Genomic DNA, 25,630 nt, shown 5'->3' with positions numbered 1-25,630 from the left:
CTAGGAGTGTGCGATATTGACCAAAAAAAAAAAAATAAAAAAAAAAAAATAATATTATATTATATATATATATATATATATATACACACACACACACCTCATTCTCAACATTTTCTGCCATTTTGTTGATAATGAAAGTTATACAATATTTGGCACAGAAGCTGCATCAAAAGTAGCATTTAGATGCTTTACACCGCAAATACAACTACATAAATAATGCTTTGAGATTAATGTCTTGTATCAATTTGTGTCCACTTATGGTTATTATGCTTTTATTTCTTTTAAAATAACTAACTTTCCTCATTACTTTCTTGAAATTTTTTAAATAATATTTTGAATATTGAAATATTATTTCTTTTTAATTAAAAGAAACTTTAAATTATATTATATATATATATATATATAAATAATTATTATTATTATTTTTTTTTTTTTTAAATATAATATATATTAATATTAAGTCATTCGTTTATCCGATTTGGGAAAAAAAAAAAAACATTTTGCAAAAAACAGAGCAAAAACAGAAAATATTGACAATGTGGTGTCTAAAACGTAGCTTATAATTTAAACATATTGTGATAATGATTTCATACAAAATTTTAATAAACATGCAATTATGCTGATGTTCGGGAAAAATAGTAATCTTGCTTGCATGATATTGCTTAACTATATCATACCTATCGCACACCCCTACCAGCAACCAAAACGCAACATATTCTTGTCTTTTCAACAGACAGTGTGCAAAAAAGGCAGATACGGTAGAATTACTGAGGCAAAACATTAAAAACCCCAAAAGGTTCAATACCCCTGACTAATGTCAATGAGCCCAGAGTCTTAAACCCAAAATGTTGACTAAACACACATTATAAGTTTGAGAAAGGGTACCTGGGACAGTATGTTGGTGCACTGCTGCAGAAGGGAAACGGGTGGCTTGCCCAGACTGGTGGCCAACTGGACTCGCAGTAGCTGCTCTTTCTGGGTGAGGTTATCCTGTAGCGCATGAGCTAGAGCCACAGCGGCACACCAGTTTGACAGAGAGTCTGCTGAGAACAGACCTCCACATAACAGCTGTCCCGCTGAGATAGAGTTAGCTGAGGGACAGAGAGACAGGGTTTTGCAATGTACCCAAATGACAAAAGGACAAAAAACAAACAAACAAACAAACAAAACAAAACAACAACATTTAAGTTGAATGAAAGTGAATTCAAACAAAAATAGCAAAATAACCATCTCAGATGTCCACAGTGCTTGCGCGTAAATATATGGCCACAAATATTTTAAAATATAACAATACAAAAAAAGGTAACAAAGTGTTTTAGTTTTATTTTTCATGCAATTCTAAATATATTTGGTTATTACAGGTGACTATACAAAGAAAATGACACAGCTACATTGGGACACAATTTTTGGACAGAAAAATTGTGCTCTTGCTGTCGCCATATATAAAATAAGTGCAACTGCAGTCATATAAGCCATGAATAGTCGGCATCAACTAATGGCAGAACTAAGCGACTAGTCGGGGAAATCCTTACCATCTATAGTGGAGGGCAGCAGTGTGGCTACAATCTCCCCTTGTCCTTTATGGTTCTTGTACAGGAAGCATTGGAAGCAGTAAAGTACAGCACAGCGGAGAACAAATGGCTGTCTCTCGTTCACCATTGACATGAGAAGAACTACAATTGCAGGCCTGGAGAAAACAGCCAACATGTTTATATTTTCAACTCTTTACCAGAAAATAATTTTTTGATTATTGTTTCAAAAACAGTACAAAGGACAAACCAGACCTTGGTGGATTGGAAGGTGCGTTAACAGATGCGAAGTAGTCCTGATTCACTTCAGATCCACGTATGACCTCTGACACAGTATTGATGGTCTGTACAAGAAAGACAAATAGGAAAAAATTTAAACATTTCAGTGGTACATCATTGCTATGCATAAGTAAAGAATCATCAGGTTTGCGTACATGATGCAATTCCGCGAAATTTATCAACTGAATGATGCACCAGTATAGGCGCTAGATGGTGTTCTTTAACTATTGTGTCCATGACACGGCATTCTAAAAACACACATTCAAGTTAACCTAGCAATTTTTCCATTCCACTGCTCGTGTCTTACCTTTTTCAATGCAAAAACGTGTTCTGTGTGAATGACCACTTTGCAATGGCTCGATAGGGATCCACTTCTTTGAGCAGTGGTCTCGATATTTAGTGATCTACACTGGTTGCTATAGTAATGACACAGGCATCGTGTCAAGTGGCTTGAACAATTGAGAGCAGCAAGAATGATAACAGTAGAGAGAAAACTGGAAATTTTGCCTCTGTTCTTGTCAATTATATAGAGCTGTGGAATATAATCAATTTTATGTGCATTGCGATACTGATGTGAATGATTCAGCATCGATGCATAAAAACAACAGAATCGATTTTTTTTAAAATAGGCCTATCATACACAAAATATACTGTTTTATTTGTAAACAAAGTACTCTTATTATAGGCTATATTAATAAAAATGTTGCATATGTCCTTCATAAGCAAAGCATTTGTGTCTGATGTTTCGGTTTTCACAAAAAAAACATGCATGAATGAGAAAATAAAGTGCGGGACGTTCTTGATTTTAAACAGAGTTATTAAGCACAATAAGCCACGGAAAAGATCTCAATGCATTACTCCGACAGACACACCTGAAGCTCACGCACAGAAAGCCACCTCTCTAAGACAGCATGCGATCCTGAATTCAGTTCTCTTTAGCAGCATAATGCTCTTGAACGCTCAGATATACACAATTATTTCAAAATATCCATCTTGGCGAGCATATTTGCTGCATGCTGACGGTAGATGAGAAAGTATTATAGCGTTTGCCTTACTAATAATATTAGAAAAGCAAATGCTTTAATATTTTTTTGTATACCTTTTACTTTCATTGTTTAACAGCTCTATCTGATAATTTATTAGACAGAACTGTTAAACAGAGACAGTAAGCTAATGAAGACGGAGAATGGGAGCTCAGACGCTGCTGTTCTCAGTGCTTTCAAAATAAAAGTGTTTCTGATGCATGTGACGCGATTTGTCTCTTGGACAGTCCGTGTGATGTAATTTTCCTCATTAACACAGTCCGCTGATGGATTTTTGTGTTAGCCTAAACTTGTGCGCATTAGCAGGTGATTTGAGTGCTCAGAAACAAAGTCCATCATCACACGCACCCATCTGTGCTCATGGTCAGTGTAATATACTTTGAATGGCTTGTGTGCTCAACTGTGTGCTATATGGAGCGGAACACAGGCCTTTAGTGTGAACAAGCCAACAAGGTCAATGAGAATAAGATTCTGAGAGTAATCTGACCTCTGTGAGGATGTCTGCAGGAACACCTGTGGCCATGAGGATGGTGCACAACTGCTGCAGGAGACCACACTGGAACATGGCCTTTTGACAGCTGGCTGTAGCCCCTGGAGAGTTCACTGGACAAACCATCACTCGCACCAGCTGAAGAAGAAGAAGAAGAAGAAGAAGAAGAAGAAGAAGAAGAACAAGAAGAAGAAGAACAACAAGAAGAAGAAGAAGAAGAAGAAGAAGAAGAAGAAGAACAAGAAGAAGAAGAAGAAGAACAAGAACAAGAAGAACAAGAAGAAGAAGAAGAACAAGAAGAAGAAGAAGAAGAAGAAGAAGAAGAACAAGAAGAAGAAGAAGAACAAGAAGAACAAGAAGAAGAAGAAGAACAAGAACAAGAAGAAGAAGAAGAACAAGAAGAAGAACAAGAAGAAGAACAAGAACAAGAAGAAGATTGTTATAGGAAGGCCTCATTTATTAATATTAGTTAAAATGAACTAAGAATGAGTGATTTTTTTTTAAGCATTTATTAATCTTTTTTTAATTTTAGTTAGTAAAAATCTATTTTTCATTGTTTGTTCATGTTAGTTCATTGTGCATTAACAAATGTTAACAAATACAACTTTGGATTTTAATAGTGTAAATGGTGAAATTACCATTGACTAAGATTAATAAATGCTGTAGAAGTATTGTTCATTGTTAGTTCATGTAAACTAATATAGGTAATAAATAAATAATGTTAATAAATAAATCTTATTGTAAAGTCTTACCAATAATAATAATAATAATAATAATAATAATAATAATAATAATGAACTAAAACTATTCATTTTATCTGTATAACATACAATTTACTGTAAATGTTTTCATTCCAATCTTACTGATGTTTTTGTGTGTATTGTGACACTAAGCAAAACATTAAATGGATTATTCATATCAGACCTGCAGCATTAGATGGAGGTTGGTGACCTTCTGTGCTGACCAGCCAGAGTTGTCATCCCCAACCTCAAACCACGGCTTCATTTTTTGTATATAGGAGCCTTCTTTAAAGAAATTCTGGTTGGAGCTATTGTTCTTTAGGAGGTTGAGCAACAATAGGAGACAGTCCTCTACCACAATACCTGTGAGGTGAATAGGGAGGTTAATGCACAATCCTTCCATCTTTGGAAATTCAAGGGTGTCCTTTTGTACATTAAAAATTAAAATGGGTTTATTAACTGCATACCTCCATCACTAGAACCCTCCTCTGTGATGATGTCAAGAAGTCTCTCAAATGCATTTTCAAAAGCCACAATTTTCTGAATTGCTGCGTTGCCTTTGGTTAGCTGCTGCAGTAGTAGGAGACCCTTAATGGAAAAAAGTAAAATGGATTAATTTAATTTCAACAGAGACTTCCTGTATGAGCACTCACGTTAATGTAGAGCAATAACACTTACATCATTACGAATAACTTCTCTGGAGTCAGCAAGGAGATCCATTAACCTAGACACTCCTGCCGAGTGAGAAAACATATCAATATTAGAAACTAGATATTTAACAGCTTTAAAGAATGATAGCTCTGAACGTGGAGCTGAAGTCACCAGGCAGCACAGATTTTGACCTAAGTGACAGTAGACACCATATTTAATTTGACACAAATGAAAAAAGGGAGTAAGGAATAGAAATACAGTAAGTTCTCATAACACTTTAACTCCTTAGCATTCCTAAGGTCTCTTTTGAAAGGTATGCGTACCAGTGGAACGCTAACAGGTTAACTATTTAAAAGAACGGTTTTCTAAAATGTTTTAAAATGTAATTTATTCCTGTAATGGCAAAACAGAATTTTCAGCAGTCATTACTCAGTGTCATATGATCCTTCAGAAACCATTCTAATATGCTGATATGGTGGTCAAGAAACATTTCTTCTTATTATCAATGTTAAAACAATTGTTCTGCTTAATATTTTGTGGAAATTGTTGGTCAAGAAGATCTGCTGAAGTTCAAACTGAGCATCAGAATGTTGTTTTTTGAACATGGCATGGATGTTCTGAGAAACTGCTGACCTACTGGGATTTTCAAAGAATGGCCCGGAAAAGAGAAAAAAAATCCAGTTGGTGGCACTTCTGTGCACGAAAATGCCTTGTTGATGCAAGAGGTCAGAAGAGAATGGCAAGACTGGTTCGAGCTGATAGAAAGGCAACAGTAACTCAAATAACCACTCATTACAACCGAGGTATACAGAAGAGCATCTCTGAATGCACAGCACATCAAACTTGAAGCAGATGGGCTACAGCAGCAGAAAATCACATCGGTCACTCCTGTCAGATACAACCAGGAAACTGAGGCTACAATTTGCATGGGCTCACCCAAAATTGGACAAGAGAAGATTGGAAAGATGTTGTCTGATCAGATGAGTCTCGATTTCGGCTGCAACATTCAGATGGTAGTCTCAGAACATGAAAGCATGGATCAATCCTACCTTGTATCAACGGTTTAGGCTTCTGCTGGTGGTGTAATGGTGTGGGGAATATTTTCTTGGCACACTTTTGGCTCTGTAGTACCAATTGAGCATTGTTTAAACACAATAGCCTGCCTGCCCTTTATGACCACATCAAACTACTTTCAGCAGGATAACGTGCAAAATTCAAATCATCTTAAAAATGACAATGAGTTCACTATACTCAAATGGCCTCCACAGTCACCAGATCTCAATCCAATAGAGCACTTTTGGGATGTAGTGGAACAGGAGATTCGCATCATGGATGTGCAGCCGATAAATCTGCAGCAACTGCGTGCTGCTATCAATATGGACCAAAATCTCTGAGGAATGTTTCCAGAAACTTGCTGAATCTGCTCCACAAAGAATCCAGAATATACAGTGGGTATAGAAAAGAATCACCCCCCTTTAAAATAATCACATTTTGTTGCTTTGCAGCCTGAAATGAAGACGGACACAGTTTTTGTTTTATCCAGCTGTATTTACTCAGTGCAACTTATAACATCCAAGTAAAAGATATAACACCAACATGTCAGAAAAAATAAAAAAAAACAGAATCACTGAGTTGGAAAAAGGATCACCCCCTTGTGTCAGTATTTTGTTGAACCATCTTTTGCTTTAATTACAGCCTTTAGTCTGTTGGGATATGTCTCTACTAACTTTGCACATCTAGACTTTGCAATATTTGCCCACTCTTCTTTGCAGAACTGCTCAAGTTCAGTTAAATTTGATGGTGACTGTTTGTGGACTGCAGTCATTCCACAGATTTTCAATGGGGTTTAAGTTTGGGCTCTGACTAGGCCATGCAAGGACATTCAACTTTTTGTCCTTCAAACACTGTGTGGTCAGTTTTGCTGTGTGCTTTGGGTCATTGTTTTTTGGAAGGTAAACCTTCTTCCCATTGACAACTTTCTGGAAGAGGGCAGCAGATTTTCCTCAAGAATTTGACGGTATTTTGCCCCATCCATTTTTCCTTTTATCCTGACAAGTGCTCCAGTCCCTGCTGCAAAGAATCACCCCCATAACAGGACATTACCACCTCCGTGCTTTACTGTAGGAATGGTGTTATTTGGATGGTGAGCTGTATTGGATTTCCGCCAGACATACCATTTGGAGTTGAGGCCAAATAATTCAATTTTAGTCTCATCTGACCATAACACCTTTTTCCACGTGGCCTCAGAATCTTCAAGGTGCATTTTGGCAAAGCTCAGATGTGAGTGCATGTGGCCTTTCTTGAGGAGTGGCTTTTTTCTTGCAACCCTCCCATACAAGCCACATTTGTGGAAAATTTGTGATATTGTTGTCACATGCACACAATGACCACTCTTTGTCAAATTCCTGCAACTGCTTCAGAGTTGCTGTAGGCCTCTTGGTAGCCTCTCTGACCAGTTTCCTCCTGGCTCTTTCATCCAGTTTGGAGTGACGTCCTGATCCAGGGAGGGTCTGTGTTGTACCAAATACCTTCCACTTCTTTATGATAGACTTTACTGTGCTTCTAGGCATTGATAAAACCTTTGAAATTTTTTTGTATCCATCTCTTGACTTGTGCCTGTCCACAACTTTATCCCGAAGATCTTTTGACAGTGCGTTGCCACCCATAGTTGATTGTTTGCATCAGCTGTACTACCAAGGACTGAAATGCTCCATGCAGGAAAGCTCTTTTCATGCTGAGCTAATCAAAATGACCACAGCTGATCATAGCTGAAAGTCAAATGGCTTTGTGTGCCATTGAGAAGGTGATTAGCTGCACCTGATTGAGTTTACAAGTCATTTTTAGAAGGGGGGGGGGGGGGGGGGGGGATCCTTTTTCCAACTTGGTGATTCTGTTTTTTAATATTTTTAATTTTTTCTGACATGTTGGTGTTATAGCTTTTACTTGGATGTTATAAGTTGCACTGAGTAAATACAGCTGGATAAAACAAAAACTGTGTCCGTCTTCATTTCAGGCTGCAAAGCAACAAAATGTGATTATTTTAAAGGGGGGTGATTCTTTTCTATACCCACTATACAAGTATAGCACTCATATGACACGGCTGTCACTCTGGACATACTCCAATCAGTGCAAATGGAAAAAAAAAAAAACCTACCCTGCAAGCCACATATTAACTAAAAGCGTGCTGGAGTTTTGTTATGCTACTCACTTTCAATTGTCAACACTTACTATTCTATTCTATTCATATAATAATTTATATTATATTATATATATATATATAAAAAAACTTGCTACGTGTAATGTGCTGGACAAACTGGGACTACTTATTTATTTATTTATTTACTTTGTTGCCCTATTGTTGGTTTGATTGCTTCTATTGTTCTCATTTGTAAATCGCTTTAGATAAAAGTGTATGCTAAATGTAAATGTAAAATTCTTTGGTTCTAAAACTTCTTTATCAGGAGATCACCTTTTAAAGTGATAGTTCACTCAAAAATGAAAATTCTCACACTTATGTGTTTAACAAAATAAAGAAAGTCATATAGGTTTAGAATACTGTGAGGGCGAGTAAATGATCACAGAATTATAATTTTTAAGTGAGCTATCCCTAACTTGAAGATAAGTGAATTTATGTGGTGCCCTAAAATATGGTGCTTTTTGTTTCAGTATTTCTATTTATAACTGAGACCAGTGTAAATTTAAGGAGAATGTGTAGGTCATCATTCTTAATTGTATTAGTCCACTTGTTCACATTTGTCTCATATGAGTTAACAGAAACAGAAATGAGTCTTATTTTATTTTTATTTTTTTTTAGATATCTCAGCTGGTCTTTAATTTCATATTGAAAACTAAAAAGCACACTGATGTGTAAAATATGATGATATATAACAAGGTAGAAGAAAAAAAAAAAAAAAAAAAAAAAATCAGACTACCAAATAGTCTGTACTGTCTGTGTAGTTCTAAACAATCAGATAATTACAAGAGAAAAAGAGATTTTTTTGACTCACCCATTGGGCTGACCAGGATGATGCCTTGGACCTGAGCACACTGGTTTTTCAAAAGAGCAGTTAGGAGCTTAACACCTGGCCAGCGGACATGGAAGTCAAACTCCTACAACATGGAAAACAGTCACACAACATCAGGAATATGTTAAGGAAATATGGAAAGCAACAAGATGACAAAAAAATCTATCAGTATAGTTGACAGTTCAAGCTTACCTCCAACAGTGTGAGGAGCAGAGTGACATTTTCTGGTTCCTGGACAAACTTGTCAGTGAACAAAGCTCCCAAATCATCCTCCTGCTTTTGCTGGTTCTCCTCTGAAAGAGAAAATGAGATGCAGAGAAAGATATTTTTTGTTGTCTTTACTTCTATTTGATTTTTTTAACACAGATAATGCAGGGAAAACAGGGAGATAGATAGAAAGATATGGAAACTAATACTAGGAAGGAGGAGATACTTTGTGCCAAATCGTATTACACTAAAATTGCAAAGAGCCAGAAAATGAACTATTTTCAGTACATATGTTATTAAGCCTCCAGACAGAAGAGCAGTGGAATGTGTCTGCTGACAAGAACTGTATTAATACAAAGAGGGACAGAAAAAAGCACATCAACCCATAGGTTTGGAAATTGGACAGTGGAAAGGGTGAAAAGCAAAAAATACATACAAATAAATACATAAAGCAAAATAAGAAACCACAAAACCAGTTATAGCTTAACCTCCCCCACACAGAGCAAACTTTTTTTTTTTCTTTTTTTTTTTTTTACACTAAATGTTATTAATATTAGGACAATTCTTGACAAAACTTCATATTAAGCCTTAACAGACACAAAAAAAAAAAAAAAAAAAAAAAAAATAGTTTGATGAGGGCAGTTTCTTTCCTGTGTTTAAAAGTGAAATTTTATTTTTATTTCATGGGGCTTTTTTAAAAAATAAATAACTCAAACATTACCTAAAAAAAACTATTAACTTAAAAAAGAAACTAAAACATACACTAAATCCAATTATTTTTTAAATAATTGTTAATCACTGTTAAATTATTATTGTTTATTAGTAGACATTATTAATTCTTGTACATGAAAATTAATATTACCATTAACTTGGAAGTCCATGAACAACAACTAAAATATGCAGTAGCACATATGCAAAATATGCAGTCGCTCAAACGTTGATTGACCTACCATGCAAACATAATGATCAACAGTCTGTTACCAGATCTGAAGCAACTAATTTAACAAATCTAAATTAGGCATTGATCAAATTGATCATTGGGGGGGGGGGGAGATAATTTCTTATCTACTGACCAGCAGCACAATCAGCATACAACATCTGGAGTTGTTATACACTGAACTCAATCTTTTCATTTGGACATCTAAACAAGATTTTAACACTTGAGATTGTTCAAAAACAGACTTCTCAATTTAACTGAACTCCTGTTAGAAGAACAAAACTGCTAGTGTCATTACGCTGTAATATAGGCATTTAAAATTTGCTGCTTTATGAAATTAGCAAAATGATTTAGGTTCAGATCACTGTGTAATTCTCTGTGTCAGTTGCTGTGTCAAATGCAGTGGATGTATTCAATGGGGATTTCAAAGCATGGGTGGGCTAAAGGTTAGACAGCATCATGCACAAAAAAGTGCTTTACCTTCAGATTCATCTGGTGGATTAAACATGGAAAGAAAAAGGAGGAGGATCAGATATACAATATTTCCCAGCTCATCAAACATAAACTGCAAGAGGGAGACTAGGAAAAGGCTGAAATAAAGTTTACAGACTGTAAGAACAATTTAAAGAAAACTACTCATTTGGAGTCAAAGAATAAGACCTGAATTAGCCCAAGACACTCATGGACATTGAAACAATTCAAATAAAGTCCCAACGTGATAATATCTGAACCAGACTAAATTAAGAATATAAACATACCTGGTTCTTCCTCTTCATCATTGCAAACAATATTGTACAAAGTGTCCAAAGCATAACCAAGGATTTCAGTGTCTGACCTGTTTCAAAAAAAAAAAAAAAAAAAAAAAATCACCAAAGACAAGTCACAATATGTGGTAAATGACCCAAAGCCCTTTCACATCATATCAACAAAACACAACAAGATCTTTACTATTAATGCCATATTTTTTTTTTGACCAAAATTTGTAACGTACCGGTCAGTCTGCAGTATACGAACCAAATGGTCCATCGCCATTGTTCCAACCTCCATACGATATTTCTGTAATTAAAAATCTACTTGACACATGTTCCACAAACAAATGAGTAATGTATATACTTTGTCAAAACATACAAAAAAAAAATATATGAAATTTCTCTTAAATTTACCTTCTGGGACAGATGTGAAATATTTTGTTTCCGAACACTCTCTCCAATTTGTTATTTCAAATCAGCTAATGATGGCTTATCGGGAAGTATTTTCACCAAAACTACTCACATCACCTTTAAGGCATGTTTTTAACAGTGAAACAAACACAGCATGGACTGTATTCCATCTTTTTTGATATTCTATTTACTCTAATATCACCTATGCATTATGAGCAGTGCCCAATGTGTACAGGCTTATTATAAAACATGCAATAATCCACAAAATAACACCTGTTCACCATATCACTGTGCAACTCCCATAGTGGATTGTTATTTTAGTTGCATAGCAACATTCTATAGGGACTATATCTTCTAGCAGAATGACACCACTTCATCATTTCACCATGCATTTGCTTAAAAAAAAAAACTGTGTACAAACATATTAAAAGCAGTAAGATGCTCAACACATGTACTATACTGAATATAGGCATGGATAAAGAGGTTGTTGTGCATCGTGGCAAACAATGGCCTTTAACTGTGGTTCTAATCACTATATAGCATGACCTCTTGTACCTTATTGCTCAATTACACCAAGCTTCAATATTATTGAGCATATATACTGTCATTCAAAAATATGGAGTCTGTAAGAATGATTGCAAAAGAGGTTTCTTATGCTCACCAAGGCTGCATTTTTAAATAAAGCATCTCACAGAAGTGAGTACACCCCTCACATTTTTGTAAATATTTTCTTATATCTTTTCATGTGACAACACTGAAGAAATTACACTTTCACTGCTTTACACTGTAGTGAGTGTACAGCTTGTATTACAGTGTAAATTTGCTGTCCCCTCAAAATAACTCAACACACAGCCATTAATGTCTAAACCGCTGGCCACAAAAGTGAGTACATCCCCAAGTGAAAATGTCCAAATTGGGCCCAATTAGCCATTTTCTCTCCCTGGTGTCATGTGACTCGTTAGTGTTACAAGGTCTCAGGTGTGAATGGGGAGCAGTTGTGTTAAATTTGGTGTTATCACTCTCACTCTTTAATACTGGTCACTGGAAGTTCAACATGGCACCTCATGGCAAAGAACTATCTGAGGATCTGAAAAAAAGAATTGTTGCTCTACATAATGATGGCGTAGGCTATAAGAAGATTGCCAAGACCCTGAAACTGAGCTGCAGCACGGTGGCCAAGACCATACAGCGGTTTAACAGAGGTTCCACTCAGAACAGGCCTCGCCATGGTCGACCAAAGAAGTTGAGTGCACGTGCTCAGCGTCACATCCAGAGGTTGTGTTTGGGAAATAGACATATGAGTGCTGCCAGCATTGCTGCAGAGGTTGAAGGGATGGGGGGGGGGTCAGCCTGTCAGTGCTCAGACCATATGCTGCACACTGCATCAAATTGGTCTGCATGGCTTTTGTCCCAGAAGGAAGCCTCTTCTAAAGAAGATGCACAAGAAAGCCTGCAAACAGTTTGCTGAAGACAAGCAGACTAAGGACATGGATTACTGGAACCATGTCCTGTTGTCTGATGAGACAAAGATAAACTTAATTGGTTCAGATGGTGTCAAGCCTGTGTGGCGGCAACCAGGTGAGGAATACAAAGACAAGTGTGTCTTGCCTACAGTCAAGCATGGTGGTGGGAGTGTCATGGTCTGGGGCTGCATGAGCACTGCCGGCACTGGGGAACTACAGTTCATTGAGGGAACCGTGAATGAGCAGAGCACGATCCCCTCCCTTCGGAGACTGGGCCGCAGGACAGTATTCTAACATGATAACGACCCCAAACACACCTCCACGACGAACACTGCGTTGCTAAAGAAGCTGAGGGTAAAAGTGAAGGACTGGCCAAGCATGTCTCCAGACCTAAACCCTATTGAGCATCTGTGGGGCATCCTCAAACAGAAGGTGGAGGAGCGCAAGGTCTCTAACACCCACCAGCTCCGTGATGTTGTCATGGAGGAGTGGAAGAGGACTCCATTGGCAACCTGTGAAGCTCTGGTGAACTCCATGCCCAAGAGGGTTAAGGCAGTGCTGGAAAACAATGGTGGCCACAAAAAATATTGACACTTTGGGCCCAATTTGGACATTTTCACTTAGGGGTGTACTCACTTTTGTGGCCAGCAGTTTAGACATTAATGGCTGTATGTTGAGTTATTTTGAGGGGACAGCAAATGTACACTGTTATACAAGCTGTACACTCACTACTTTTAATTGTAGCAAAGTGTCATTTCTTCAGTGCTGTCACATGAAAAGATATAATAAAATATTTACAAAAATGTGAGGGGTGTACTCACTTCTGTGAGATACTGTACAGTAAAAACAGCAATATTATGAAATATTATTATAATTTAAAATAACTGTTTTCTATTTGAATATGGTTTAAAAAGTAATTTATTCCTGTGATGGCAAAGCTAAATTTTTAGCAGCCATTACTGTGTCACATGATCCTTCAGAAATCATTCTGATTTGATGCTCAAGTAACATTTCTTATTATTAAACGTGGGTTTTTTTTTTAAAAGTCATGATTCTTTGATGAATAGAAAGTTCAGCAGAGCATAATTTATTTGACATAGAAATCTTTTAATGTCATTATTATGTATCCTTGCTAAATAAAAGCATTAACTTACTGACCCCAAACTTTTAAATGGCAGTGTATAATTACAACATCCACAACACCTCAATTACAAACATCAACATGACAAGTATTAATAGCCGGTCACCTTGGACAGAGATTTGAGGGCACGGACAGCATCTCTTCGATCCTCCAACAGGGTAGATGAAGCCACACGGTCACACAACTTCTGAATCTGAACAGAAAGACACACAAGAATGGTTGGTAAATGCCTAGTCAAAGCTAAGTTAAATTAGCCCTACAGAAACATTTGTTGGAAACATCACTATGGTGAAAATAACACTATTCAAAGACTACATTGGTAACAAACCAAACATCATACAGTGTAACTGAGCATATGCCATTTAACCTAGTCTCATTTTACATCAGGGTTCAATCATAAACACTGTCTGATATGGAAGTGTCATTTAGAAATGTTTCGAAACACTACCTGGTTCATATATATATCTATTTATATTCATATTTCTATGTGCAGTATATCAACTACTGATCTGTAAGCATAATCTAATGTTTGTCATTGACTTGATAAGCAGTTGTTTTCAGCTGTTTATGAACCGTATTCATTTTATTTCTTCACAAATATATTGATTTGTTTATGCAGTAAATAAACTCACTGTTTCTGCTCCAGTCGGCTGTGGGCCTGTTGGTTGCCCCCCCATTACTCCCCTGAGGAAATTCATCTTTCTATGTGTCCGCTTTAGTAATATTTTAAACGTTGATGTCCTGACAGATTAAATGTCGGTTAAACTAAAGACATTCCCCAGGAAAGGCAGAGTAAATGTCATTAAAAGCAGCAGCTGCCTGATGTTGATCTCTCAACACACCAGCACCCAGCCCGGAACTGACACGGACGCGCATGCGTAGAGACGTGGCGATACGTGGCTGACCACAGCGTCAATGACGGCCTCTTAAAGGGACAGTTACACATAAACACTATTCTGATTAATCTATTCTTTCATGTGTAGTAGTTTTTCAAATAATAAAAAAGGACTACTGAAAGTTCTGAACACAGCTCGCTTTACCTGACTGTATAAGTTTTAAGAATAATACATTTAGTGATAGAGTGGCTTCTCTACAAAATTTCTGCTCAACAAAGTCGTTAAAGTTTCTTTACTCATATTTGTTACCCATAAAATTATAAAAGTGCAAAGTTTAAAGATAGTATTTCATCCAATTGCTCCTTTTGTTATCACATTGAAGAAACAATTATCCTCTTATTTTGGAATTGTATTCATCACAAAGTGTTTTGGATTGACTTCTAATCTTGTAAAATAGAAAAAGAGGGAAAAAACACATTTCGCCTCAAACTTCTGTATTAGCCCCAAAAAAAAAAAACAAAAAAAAAAAACTTTGGTGACCCTTTGAAAATAGACCAATTTAAATTATTACATTTATAATTATTTTATTATTACTACTCCTTGCACAATTTTGCATTCATAAATTTAATTTTTCAAAGAAAACACATTATTATATTATTATCAAGAAAGCTGTTGATATATATTTGAACTACTTAAAAAAAAAAAAACTAAAAATGGCTTGTATAATGCCATGGTGTAATACCTACTTCAAAATTAATATAATACACTTTAATTCATTTCAGAATTTCATGTATTGTAACCCACTTAGAATATTTTATTGTCTTAATGTTTCTAAATTTGCCAAATCTGCTATTTGTTGCAAAAAGCATTAAAAACACCATGCTTATTCATCTTTCTTTTATGAGTATATAAACAGACTGCAAGGGTTGCAAGATCTTGCACTGAACAGCACAGATTTCTGTTTATTGTATGTCAAGTCTAACACAATGAAATTTAATGAAAATGAAATAAAAATATAAAAAAAAAAAAAAAAAAAAAAAAAACAGTAATAAATAAACACCCAGTTGCAACATGTTTTACTCATACAAATATGCAGTCCAAAGAAAATAATTTGGCAACCACCTGCTAATACAAAACCATGTTCTTGTTCCACCAAAATAAACTACATCTATAAACAGAGCATCTATAAATGTCACAATAACTGCAAGAAGCCAAAGAAAATATTTCACATTAAGATTAGACGGTTAAAAGAACCTGATTAAATGATATGAACAAATGAAACAAATCAAAGTCTGATGCATATTTTGGGTTGAAAAGCACAGTTATTTGACCAAGCCCTATGGTGTAATGTCTTCTTTTTCTCTCTTGTAATCCAAACGTTCAAAGTATTTGGCTGATCGAAGTGCTTGAAGTCTAAATAGAAAGGCCATTGTGGCATTTATTTACACAGTAATTAAAACGTTCCAGGTCCCAAACTCAGAACACGTAAGAACTAGGTAGAGCGGATGGGCAAAGAAGGCTCTAGGCAGGACTTATTGGCATACTTTCTTCCAAAATCTTCCAAAAGTAAATGAATCTGCAACCAAAATCTCTTTTTATAGAGAACCAAGTCGTCCCCAAAAAAATGGAAGAGAAAAAAGAAAGAAAAAAAAGAAGTAATGCAATGTCCCTGATGAGGATTGTCCTAGAAATACTGCAAATAGTGCAATCTACCTGACACGGAAGACGTTAAACATCAAAAATAGCGCTACATCAAACTGTACTTACAAAATCAGTGCAAATTTTAGACTGAGTAACACTGCAAAATGAAAACAGTGCCTACTGTACTTATGGTTCCTCCAATTCATGAAGAATGGGATTCACATGTTCCTCATTATGACCAAGGCGAAAATGGGTATGGATATCAATCAAATAGATCTATATATATATATAAAAAAAACCCACAGCAGAAAATGCTTCCCCCCAAAAAGGCATAAAAAAAGTACAAAATGTACATTAATGAAGTCTCTTACAACTCATGTGTGTTTGGAAAAACAGATTTACAATAAGCATTTTGACAAACTATTTTTCTAATCAGTGCTATTTAAAATGCTATTAATAATTATATTTCAATTTAAAAAATGAATGCAAAACTAGTCAGTTTGGGAAAGTCAGAAATACACCAGCAAGGTTTCTCTGTACCCTGTATAAATACTGTCATGTTTTAATTTTAAAAAAGAACAATGGCTAGGATGTAAACTGAAACTCGTGTCACAAAATTTGATTAAAGTTATGAAAACTGGGGGAAAAATGAAATTTGATAAAGTGACTCTGCCTTAAGAAAAACATTCAGCATAAATCCAAAACACATTTACACAAAAATCCTGGTACCTTTCCACTTTACAATTTCTTCTATTGCTGCTCCATTCACTTATTCAGGCAAAACCAGAACATAAAATGCTGTCAAATCTGTACATTAAAAAAAAAAAATACATAAACATAAACAGAACAGGAGAGGACACAATCTTGTCTCCACTCTCACTGTCTTTCAGATCACAGAATTAAAGCCTTTCTTTTTCTTCTTTCATGACAGTTCAATACAGTTAAATGAAATACTGTTAATTCGCAATTACGCCTACAGGTAGCCTTTATCTTATCAATGAGCTGATTAGTGTAATTTCCTAAATAATATGTAGCCTGAAAAAAATTGAATAGGCCATCTTTCAATCTGCAAATTTTACACCATTAGCAACTGGAAGGTAATCTAGTACGAAATGTCAGAAATACTAGTGGCACTGAAAACACCTGACTTGTTTCCCCAGAAAGTTTGTAATTGTTACCATTTATAAATGACAAACCAGAGGATCTGCAGCACAATTCCAATTTAAAGTGAATCGTGTGTTTTGAGTCATTAGGTTGTTCAAGTTGTTGATCTGTTTCACATGAAACAGCTGACATTCCGAAGGCAAAAATGCAAGTGTACAACATAAGGAGTAAGGAAATAAAAAACAAAAACTGAAGTATGTATATGTTTTTACATAGACTTCTCAATATCATAATAAATGAACATTGTACTACTTCCGAACTACAAGGGGAGATCCTCTCAACGCCTCTGAGCAGTAAAACGGCCCTCACTTGAAGCCATGCCCCTCCCAGAAGCGACGCTTGGTTTAGGTATGGTAGCAACACGTGAAGGTGGGCCTCTGCCATCACGGTCTCGCATCATGCTGCTTCCAGCAATGCCACGCGGCCCTCCTGGACCACGATCACTACGTCTTGCATCCCGACGATCTTCTCCACCTCCACTACGGGTTTCCCGCTCACGCATTGCCCTCGTCTTTTTCTCCTCCACGTTCAGACGTACCTCACCACGGAACATGATCGGCTAACCACAAAATGACATGTGGAGACAGTTATAAAATATTCTCTCAATAACACATCTTTACACCTGAAGAAATGTATTACAAAGAAAAGTAGGGATGCACGATATATCAGTACCATTCAGCATTTTTTTTTTTCATTTAACAAATGAACTGATCATGGATATATATACACAGTAGTGGCCAAAAGTGATGTCCAGAAGGGATATTTGCACAATATTTGCTTTTAATGACCCTACAAGTTTGATTAAACCATGAATATATGTGGAGAAGAAAACACTAAACTTGTTTAAGGTATTTAACTGACAAAATTATTTGGCAAAAAAGGCAAATTACGGCTTATCATGGAACATTTTTTATTTTACCATGCAAAAAAAAAAAAAAAAAAAATGCACAGAAAAACTAAAAGCTCACAGGAAATAAAGCATACATTGACCAGTGTTATTTGTTATCATTGACATACTATTATTGTTTTTGTTAATATTTTGAATTTGATTTTTATATTATAGCTTTCATTTTAATTTTAGTTAAAGGTTTTAGTAATTGTGTTGTTTTTTGTATTTTTTTTAAATGTCATATATTTATATATATATATATATATATATATATATATATATATATATATTTTTTTTTATTTATTTTACTACAAAAACTAAATGAAAATAAGAAATGTTGCCTTGGAAACTAGCTGAAATAAAATAAGTATGTATATATATTAATTTTATTTTAGTTAACATTTATTTCATTTCAAGTATGTTTTCGTTAACAATAATAACCCTGATGTCGACTAAAATATCTTCTGCTTTTTTTTTTTTTTTTACAGCAGCCAGTCTGGGCATTGCTCAATAAGTTTTGCACAATGTGTCATGTGTAATTTTTGAGAGTTTTTTTTAAGTTATACTTCAATTTAACTGTTAAGTAATGCCTTTGCTGCAAGCTTTTGTTGCGTGTGCTGTTTGGAAACCAGACAGACAATATCCAGACAGATCCTCCATACTCGCCTTGCAGTGCAAAATGAAACTGGAGGTTCCTTACAAGTGTACGTATCATCCAAGACTTTGGAAGTTATTTTGAAACAGTCATATTGAGGTGATGTTCAACCTCATGTCAAAACGCTCACTAGTCTTCTTTGACCAGTGTACATTCTGGACAGTACCTGTCTCACAGTGTTTTGCAAGAATTCAATTGACAAGATTGAACGATTTTGATAATATCCTCCTTGACTGCAGAGGACAGACCGGACATACATTTATACCAGCTCATTTATCCTATTTACTCACTTAAAATCCACTTAAAATCATTAAAAATATCTTATACTGTGCATTTTAATCTTGGATATCATTGTCTATATTCACTAACATTTAAAATTATTTATTTTAGTTTTTAGTATTTTATTTTTTTTAAATATTGACCTTTTATAGGTCACCAGGCAAAACACAATTGTGATGTCTTATTATTATAAAATGTGTCTTGTTGTGACGGCCAGAAATGTAAATTCAATGCATCCCACCCAAAAAAAAAACTTTTAAAACTACATTTACCAAAACAAAAATGGCTTTTCTTACTTTGACTCCTAAAATTCTTTGCACCGGCTCAGAATCATCAAAGACAACAAAGCCAAAGTTGGGAATCTTTCCTCCAGTGCTTTTGGTGTTGATCCGTAACTCAACAACATTTCCAAATGCTTGTTGGGAGAGACAAATAACAATCAAATGTGAAGATGATTGATTAATAAATATGAGAGAACAAGGATCAATGCAATGGTTACCATGATTATTTAAACAACAAACAAAAACAACTTACTCATGAAGAAGTCTTTAAGTTCACTCTCATCAATGTCATGAGGGAGATTTCCAACAAACAGCTGATGACTGTCTGGATACCTGACAACCCTTCTGCTGTCCATTTCACTTGACTCATCACCCCTTCCTAAGCAACATCCAAGATTTCATCTGCTATGACTATGCAGGCACCAACAACCCCAATCTTTCTTTATCTATTAACAGCAGCATTGCCCAAACAAAACAGCTACAATATATTCACAATAGAAAGGCATATTTACCTTTATTTACAAAGCTGAAATGTGGTTTCCCAGTTTGAGATTCGGAAGATGAGATTCCATCTAATGATACATAATAAAAAAAACAATCAAAATTGTGTAATTAGTGTGACTAATGAGGGTGGGTTCACACTTGTAATTCAGTACTCCTGGTTCTTTTGGTCCAGACCAAAAAAAATCATACCAGATCTAGGCCCTCTTGAGGTTACTGAAGGTCTGTCACGGATGCGCTGGTCACGTGGACGGATTGTAGCGGATGACACCTCTGGCTTGGTCTCAACTCTGGGCTGACAACAGTAAAAATCAAGAAAGCATGCAAATGAAACAAGGTTCAAGTATTACTGGGTCAACAGCATTATATTAAAATGAGGAAAAAAAAAAAAAAAAAAAGATATTAATGCATTCATAAGTAGTTTACCTGTGAGTTTGATGCTTTAACAACATGTGGTTGACCTCCAGAGGATGGAACAGTCCCACTGAGAGGCAAATTTTTGCTGGTCACAGAGGCCCAAGAAGAAGTCTGCCAGAGACATGAGCATTGTGCCCCAGAATAACTTATCAGGAATAATAATAAAAAAAAAAAATACTACAAGATTTTTTTTACTGAAATAAGTGCATACTTAAAGTTATTTATTTATCAAATTATCAAAGTACCCTTTTAACCTAAATGACCTACATTTTAGAAATGGTACTAAACATCAAAATTTACTTTAGGTGGTTCTTGTATGTTAGGTGGTGATTCCATAGGAACAGGAGACGGCGCCTTCTCCTCAAACTCCTCTACAACCTTCTCTTCTGCCTTGAGCTTTGGCTCCTCAATCTTGGGTTCTGGGGCAACTTCCGATTCTAGCTCCAGAACTGCTTCTTCATGAGCTTCTTCTACACCATTGTTACAGCTAAAAGAGGTGAAAAGAGAAGGATAAAGACCATTAGACAACTCTTAAAATTCAAACAGAGCTGCGATTCACAATTTAAGATATTTACTCTGCAGTAGCATACTGAACTAAGAATTCTCTAGTTATAGTCCAAGGAGGCTTATTTTTTGAGCTCAAAGTGAAATGTGGGTTACCTCACAGGATGGGGTTCATAACAGTTTGCATTACTGGGGCTGTCCTGGAGGGGTTCGGGTGATGGCTGCCTGTCTTCTGGCTCATCTGTCTCTTCTTCTGACTCTGTCGCAGCAAAATGTATGTTTAAAAAAGGTAAATCATTGAAAAAAGAACTGAATGAGCAAGTACCATCCCCTTGCTTTACAACATCTTAATTACTCTAGCTCTAAAGCCAATTCATAAAATATAGCTGCAAGAGATAGGAATTTACCAATGAAATGCTCATAGGTGACTTCTGCAATAGTGATTGAGTCTTTTATGCCCGACAGAACTCAAGTGTTTTGTGTGGTTGACTTTTGTTTATAATGAGCTTGACTGTTTACAGTATATCCTTGGCATCCTTTCAAAAAACAAAGCTCTATCCCAAATGGTATATAGTTAAAAACAATTTGAGATGAGTTAAGGAATATCCTTGTTAAAGTGGCTTTTTTAGATGTAGTGTAATTTGTCTAATCTGTTTAAACTGACGTTTTGTGCATGAGGGCAGTGAAAAATGCTGCAACAATTTTTGCATTGCTATGGCTTGTAATAAATGTCAGTTTTAAATAATTAAGAGTCAACTTTTGAAACACACACACACACACTGGGTTTCCATGTTTTATGGGGGCTTTCCATAGCCATAATGAATTTTATACTGGATAAACCATTTATTCTATCCCCTAACCCTACCTATCACAGAAAACTTTCTGCAGTTTCACATTTTCAAAAATCATCATTTAATATGATTTGTAAGTGGTTTTCCTCATGGGGACAAAAAAAACTTTAAAGCGTATCTAACAAAAGTATTGTGGTTTTGCAAAACACATAAAAATCATGTCCAGACAGACAAAAAATATCTCAGATTCATCAAAAGATTTGTAAAGGTTTGACCTAAAATGTGTGTATAATTCATAAAATAATGAAAACATTTTCAAGTGTGGTCTTATGGGTACTTATTTGAGCTAAATTTAAGCTAATTTGTTCCTGATGTGGAGATTTTCATTTAAAATTTTAAGTTTCTAGCTCAAATAGGGTAGCAGGGCTGATGTTTGGAATATTGCAAATTTAATCGCTAGTTGCTAGGCAACTGCATATCACATCCATCTCAAAACTACACAAAATATTAATAACCACAGATCATTTATGCACACACAGTAAGATGAATTTTCACTAAATGCATAAAAAGTTCATAGAATAATAAATGTAGCTGCAAATGGAAATCATTGGGGTCCAAGCTGATTGTAAAAGTGGAGAAAACGACTCCAAGCATAACAAAGCTAGAGCAGCTTAGCCAAAAACAACTGGGCAGAAATACCAATGTCACGACATGTACCGCTAATACTTTCAGATATGAGGGGCGATAGTCTTTTTATAGATTCTGTAATGTATGAATGGTACACATGTACCAATCTTTTGTTCTCAACTAACCTTCATCAAGCTCAGCCTCCGAGTCCCCAAAGACCTCATCTTCATATCGGAAGATGTCGTTGTGAACATAAAACTTATTTGCCACAGAACCCTAGACACCAATTAAAAAAAAAAACAAAAAAAACTTTCAGATTAGCTCACCTACTGGCTATACAGGTGAAGTAAATATAATTAATGTCAAATATTCTGAACATACTAGCAAACAGAAGGACAAGTTTGTTCTTAGCATCATGGGGTAAAATTAACAGTAGATACTTAACAATAAACATTGATGAAAAGTATATGATTTGAAGCTTGTGTTTTTTTCTTGGCAAATCCACTATTTGTCACTTTTATATGTCACATTATATGTCTATTAGTTTAATGTCATATGATATACTGAAGGGTTCTTGTTCCTTTTTAACACATGTTGTTTTCACATTATTATATCAAGCTTATATTTGTCATTTCCATTAAATCACCATGAAAAACTGACAATCCATATTTTTTATGGCATTATTTTATATATTGCAGTATATATTTTATAGCATACAGTATATATTATAAATGATTTATTCTGCATGCACATCTTTTTTTTGTAATTCACATTCCCTCCCCTTTGCAACATCTTTTCTCTTCTCTGATGACATGTGAACTGGATTGAGGGCAGGACAATAACCTCTCCCCTCTGACAACCTGTCACTCACATGACATCAAGACAGTAGCAAATGACAACGATCCAATCAATTCCAGATAGACAAAATCAAGTTCCGCCCTACATTTTGTATCATTCGAGAAGCTGTTTCACTCAGATATACATCACAATAGGGAAGAAAAGACAATCACAACGTCCGTTTCATGACATCTTTAAATAAATGTAAACAGATTGAATCCGGTGTCTGTAACTTATCAGTGTAAACAAACTTACTTGCCATTTTATAACAAATTCAGGGTCTCTCATAAATAACAATGTATAAATGTGGTGGTGTGTATAAATATTGTGCTTCTTAACTAATTGAATATGTGACCACTTTTCTTTACATTAGCAAACTTGAGTAAATTTTCAAACACAATTATCTTACAAAAGTGCTTTCCATATTGTATTTGTTACAGGCGGCTATAAGGCATAGAATACCTTTAAAAAATGTATTTACCACCACCTTAGACTTTTTCAAGATTTGTTTTCAAGGAAGACAATGAGCCCACCAAAGTGGAAAGCCAAAGAAACAACATGTCACAATGTTTCTCAGAAATCGCTTACTGCACATTTAATATCCTGGTGTGGCCAAGTCAGATCTCCAGATCTCAATCCAATTGAGAATATATGGGTGTATTTGAATAAAGGCTATTCCACTCATGATCTCCAATCAACCTGATTGAGCTTTAGCAGTTCTGTGAAGAAAAATTCCAGTGGCCAGATGTGCAAATCTGCATCTATCTACACAAATGCTATAATTGCACACCTACAAAATATTAACTTGGGGATGAATACCTATACAAATGTTTATTTGGTGTTTACAGCAATACATTTTGACAAATCTGTAGAAATTTATTCGCAGCAATCAATTTAAAAAAATCCTAAATAAATTCTATGGGCTTTAACGCTGCAAATCTTTTAAGGCGGTCAATACCTTTTATAGGTATTGTATAATGCATTTGGCTGAACGATGACTACATATGGCATGTTATTATTATACACACCTCTGGGGCCAGCACAAATGTCTGTAGGAACTTCCTCATGGGCTGTCCATTATTGGAAAGTTCTCCCATGACCTGGACAACCACACCATCACTCAGAGTGGCATGGGCATCCACATGCCGGATTTTTGTGTGGCACTCACTGAATTGCAGGGACATTACCTTCTTATGTATCTCCTATAGATGAGGAAAAAAGATGCTGCTGAATATCTTTATAATTCCAATATTATCACAGATTATACATGAACAAATGACTAACAAGACTTACAGCTTGCCCATAGACTGCTTCTGAAAGCTTTCCATTCGAATCCAGTCCACCATGGACATAGGATGAGTTTCGTCCATAAAATCTGAATTATGCAAGTTTTGAACAATTTTTATTTTTCAAATGAAAATGCCATGAAATATAATGTGATGAAATCATGAATTTATGGAGCATACCTGTGCAGAAAGTCTGGCGCTTTGTTGAGAAGTGTGTAATACTGTCTCACAAACTCCCGCCCTACCAGCAGGGGACTGGGCTTCTCCATCACCATTTCTTTGCTAAAAAAGTCAGAATCTAAAGGGGGAAAAATATTGTTAATGATAATCATCATCATCAATCATCATCAAAAAAAAATAAAAAATAAGACAATAGATACAAAAAAAAAACGAATAATAATAACAATAAAGAAAAAAATAAAACCCTAAAAACATTATTTTTTTTTTTATTTTTTATATATATATATATATATATATATATATATATATATATATATATATATATATATATATATTATTTGTATTATCATTAACGTTCCAAGAACGCTTTAAATATATCTTCATGTAATTTATTATAATGGTGCTTACATGAGGGCTGTATGAAATTCATTAAAAAAAAAAAGAAGACAGAAATCTTTCAACTTTACTCTCTGATATCTGTCAGTAACGTCACAATCAACATTATCTATGCGCAATAATAAAATATATATATTTGACATCTGATCGAATTCTGTTAGCCCAGAGAGAAATGAAGCAGGTCGAAATGAACTGAAATGCTTTAGGATTTATATATTTGAGACACTTACCTTTTTTCTGGGATTTATTTGATTTGATCTAAGTTATTAAATAAATAAGAATAATTATTAAGTCGTCTCATATAATTATAACAGTTGTATGTGTATTAGCGCCAGCTGCTTGAAATTACAGAGAGAAAAATCCCATCTATGCTGTGTTATTAATGGAAATGTTGCTGTTTGGATCCTTATTGTCTAACCCCTGCGATCTGGGACAAGAACCCCCGTCACACTGGCAACAGCCAATCAGCTTCTTACACTCGACAACACAATTATGACGTTCCTACAACGCATTCCTCCGACCCCTGTCAACAACACTAGAATCGACAAGATTTGCTGTTAAATTCGCGAAATAAATAGTCTTAGATAGCTATATGAGAACAGGGTTTTAAGAGTTCACCACACAGCCTTTACTGACCCATTTCATCGAGGATATTACAATTTTACGCACTACGTAGCATTT

General features: G+C 35.3%; 2 protein-coding genes across 6 annotated transcripts in view; both read right to left on the bottom strand.

Moving 5' to 3' along the window:
• uso1 (USO1 vesicle transport factor) overlaps positions 1-14,554 on the bottom strand; it is a 28,586-nt gene extending 14,032 nt beyond the window's left edge. For 2 of the 4 annotated variants that reach the window (XM_051898384.1, XM_051898403.1), the window contains exons 1-14: positions 14,298-14,554; positions 13,772-13,858; positions 10,893-10,957; positions 10,660-10,736; positions 10,382-10,393; positions 8,950-9,050; positions 8,740-8,842; positions 4,760-4,815; positions 4,549-4,669; positions 4,266-4,444; positions 3,339-3,479; positions 1,785-1,873; positions 1,533-1,687; positions 886-1,091 (exon numbers count right to left, since the gene is read on the bottom strand). In XM_051898384.1, the coding sequence (XP_051754344.1) occupies positions 886-1,091; positions 1,533-1,687; positions 1,785-1,873; positions 3,339-3,479; positions 4,266-4,444; positions 4,549-4,669; positions 4,760-4,815; positions 8,740-8,842; positions 8,950-9,050; positions 10,382-10,393; positions 10,660-10,736; positions 10,893-10,957; positions 13,772-13,858; positions 14,298-14,363 (1,458 nt within the window). In that variant the 5' untranslated portion in view covers positions 14,364-14,554. The remainder of the gene's footprint in view (positions 1-885; positions 1,092-1,532; positions 1,688-1,784; positions 1,874-3,338; positions 3,480-4,265; positions 4,445-4,548; positions 4,670-4,759; positions 4,816-8,739; positions 8,843-8,949; positions 9,051-10,381; positions 10,394-10,659; positions 10,737-10,892; positions 10,958-13,771; positions 13,859-14,297) is intronic. The other 2 variants (XM_051898393.1, XM_051898413.1) reach the window with 1 other exon arrangement.
• Positions 14,555-15,437: 883 nt separating this feature from the next.
• On the bottom strand, positions 15,438-25,621 carry g3bp2a (G3BP stress granule assembly factor 2a). Of its 2 annotated transcripts, none has more exons than XM_051898508.1 (13): positions 25,586-25,621; positions 24,554-24,671; positions 24,381-24,462; positions 24,116-24,289; positions 22,436-22,526; positions 20,989-21,091; positions 20,629-20,815; positions 20,338-20,439; positions 20,104-20,206; positions 19,923-19,982; positions 19,664-19,789; positions 19,426-19,544; positions 15,438-17,865 (listed from the first exon to the last, which is right to left on the bottom strand). In XM_051898508.1, the coding sequence occupies exons 1-13, from the start codon at positions 25,587-25,589 to the stop codon at positions 17,584-17,586; spliced, it is 1,551 nt and encodes a 516-aa protein (XP_051754468.1). In that variant the 5' UTR covers positions 25,590-25,621; the 3' UTR covers positions 15,438-17,583. The 2 variants fall into 2 exon arrangements, with proteins under 2 accessions (XP_051754468.1, XP_051754477.1); XM_051898517.1 differs by lacking the exon at positions 25,586-25,621 and adding an exon at positions 25,180-25,579.
• Positions 25,622-25,630: the final 9 nt, after the last annotated feature.

The sequence above is a fragment of the Ctenopharyngodon idella genome, chromosome 1, assembly GCF_019924925.1.
Source record: "Ctenopharyngodon idella isolate HZGC_01 chromosome 1, HZGC01, whole genome shotgun sequence".
Classification (NCBI taxonomy): domain Eukaryota; kingdom Metazoa; phylum Chordata; class Actinopteri; order Cypriniformes; family Xenocyprididae; genus Ctenopharyngodon; species Ctenopharyngodon idella.
The sequence above is the reverse complement of the archived record's forward strand: the minus strand, read 5'-3'. Positions and strand labels throughout refer to the sequence as shown.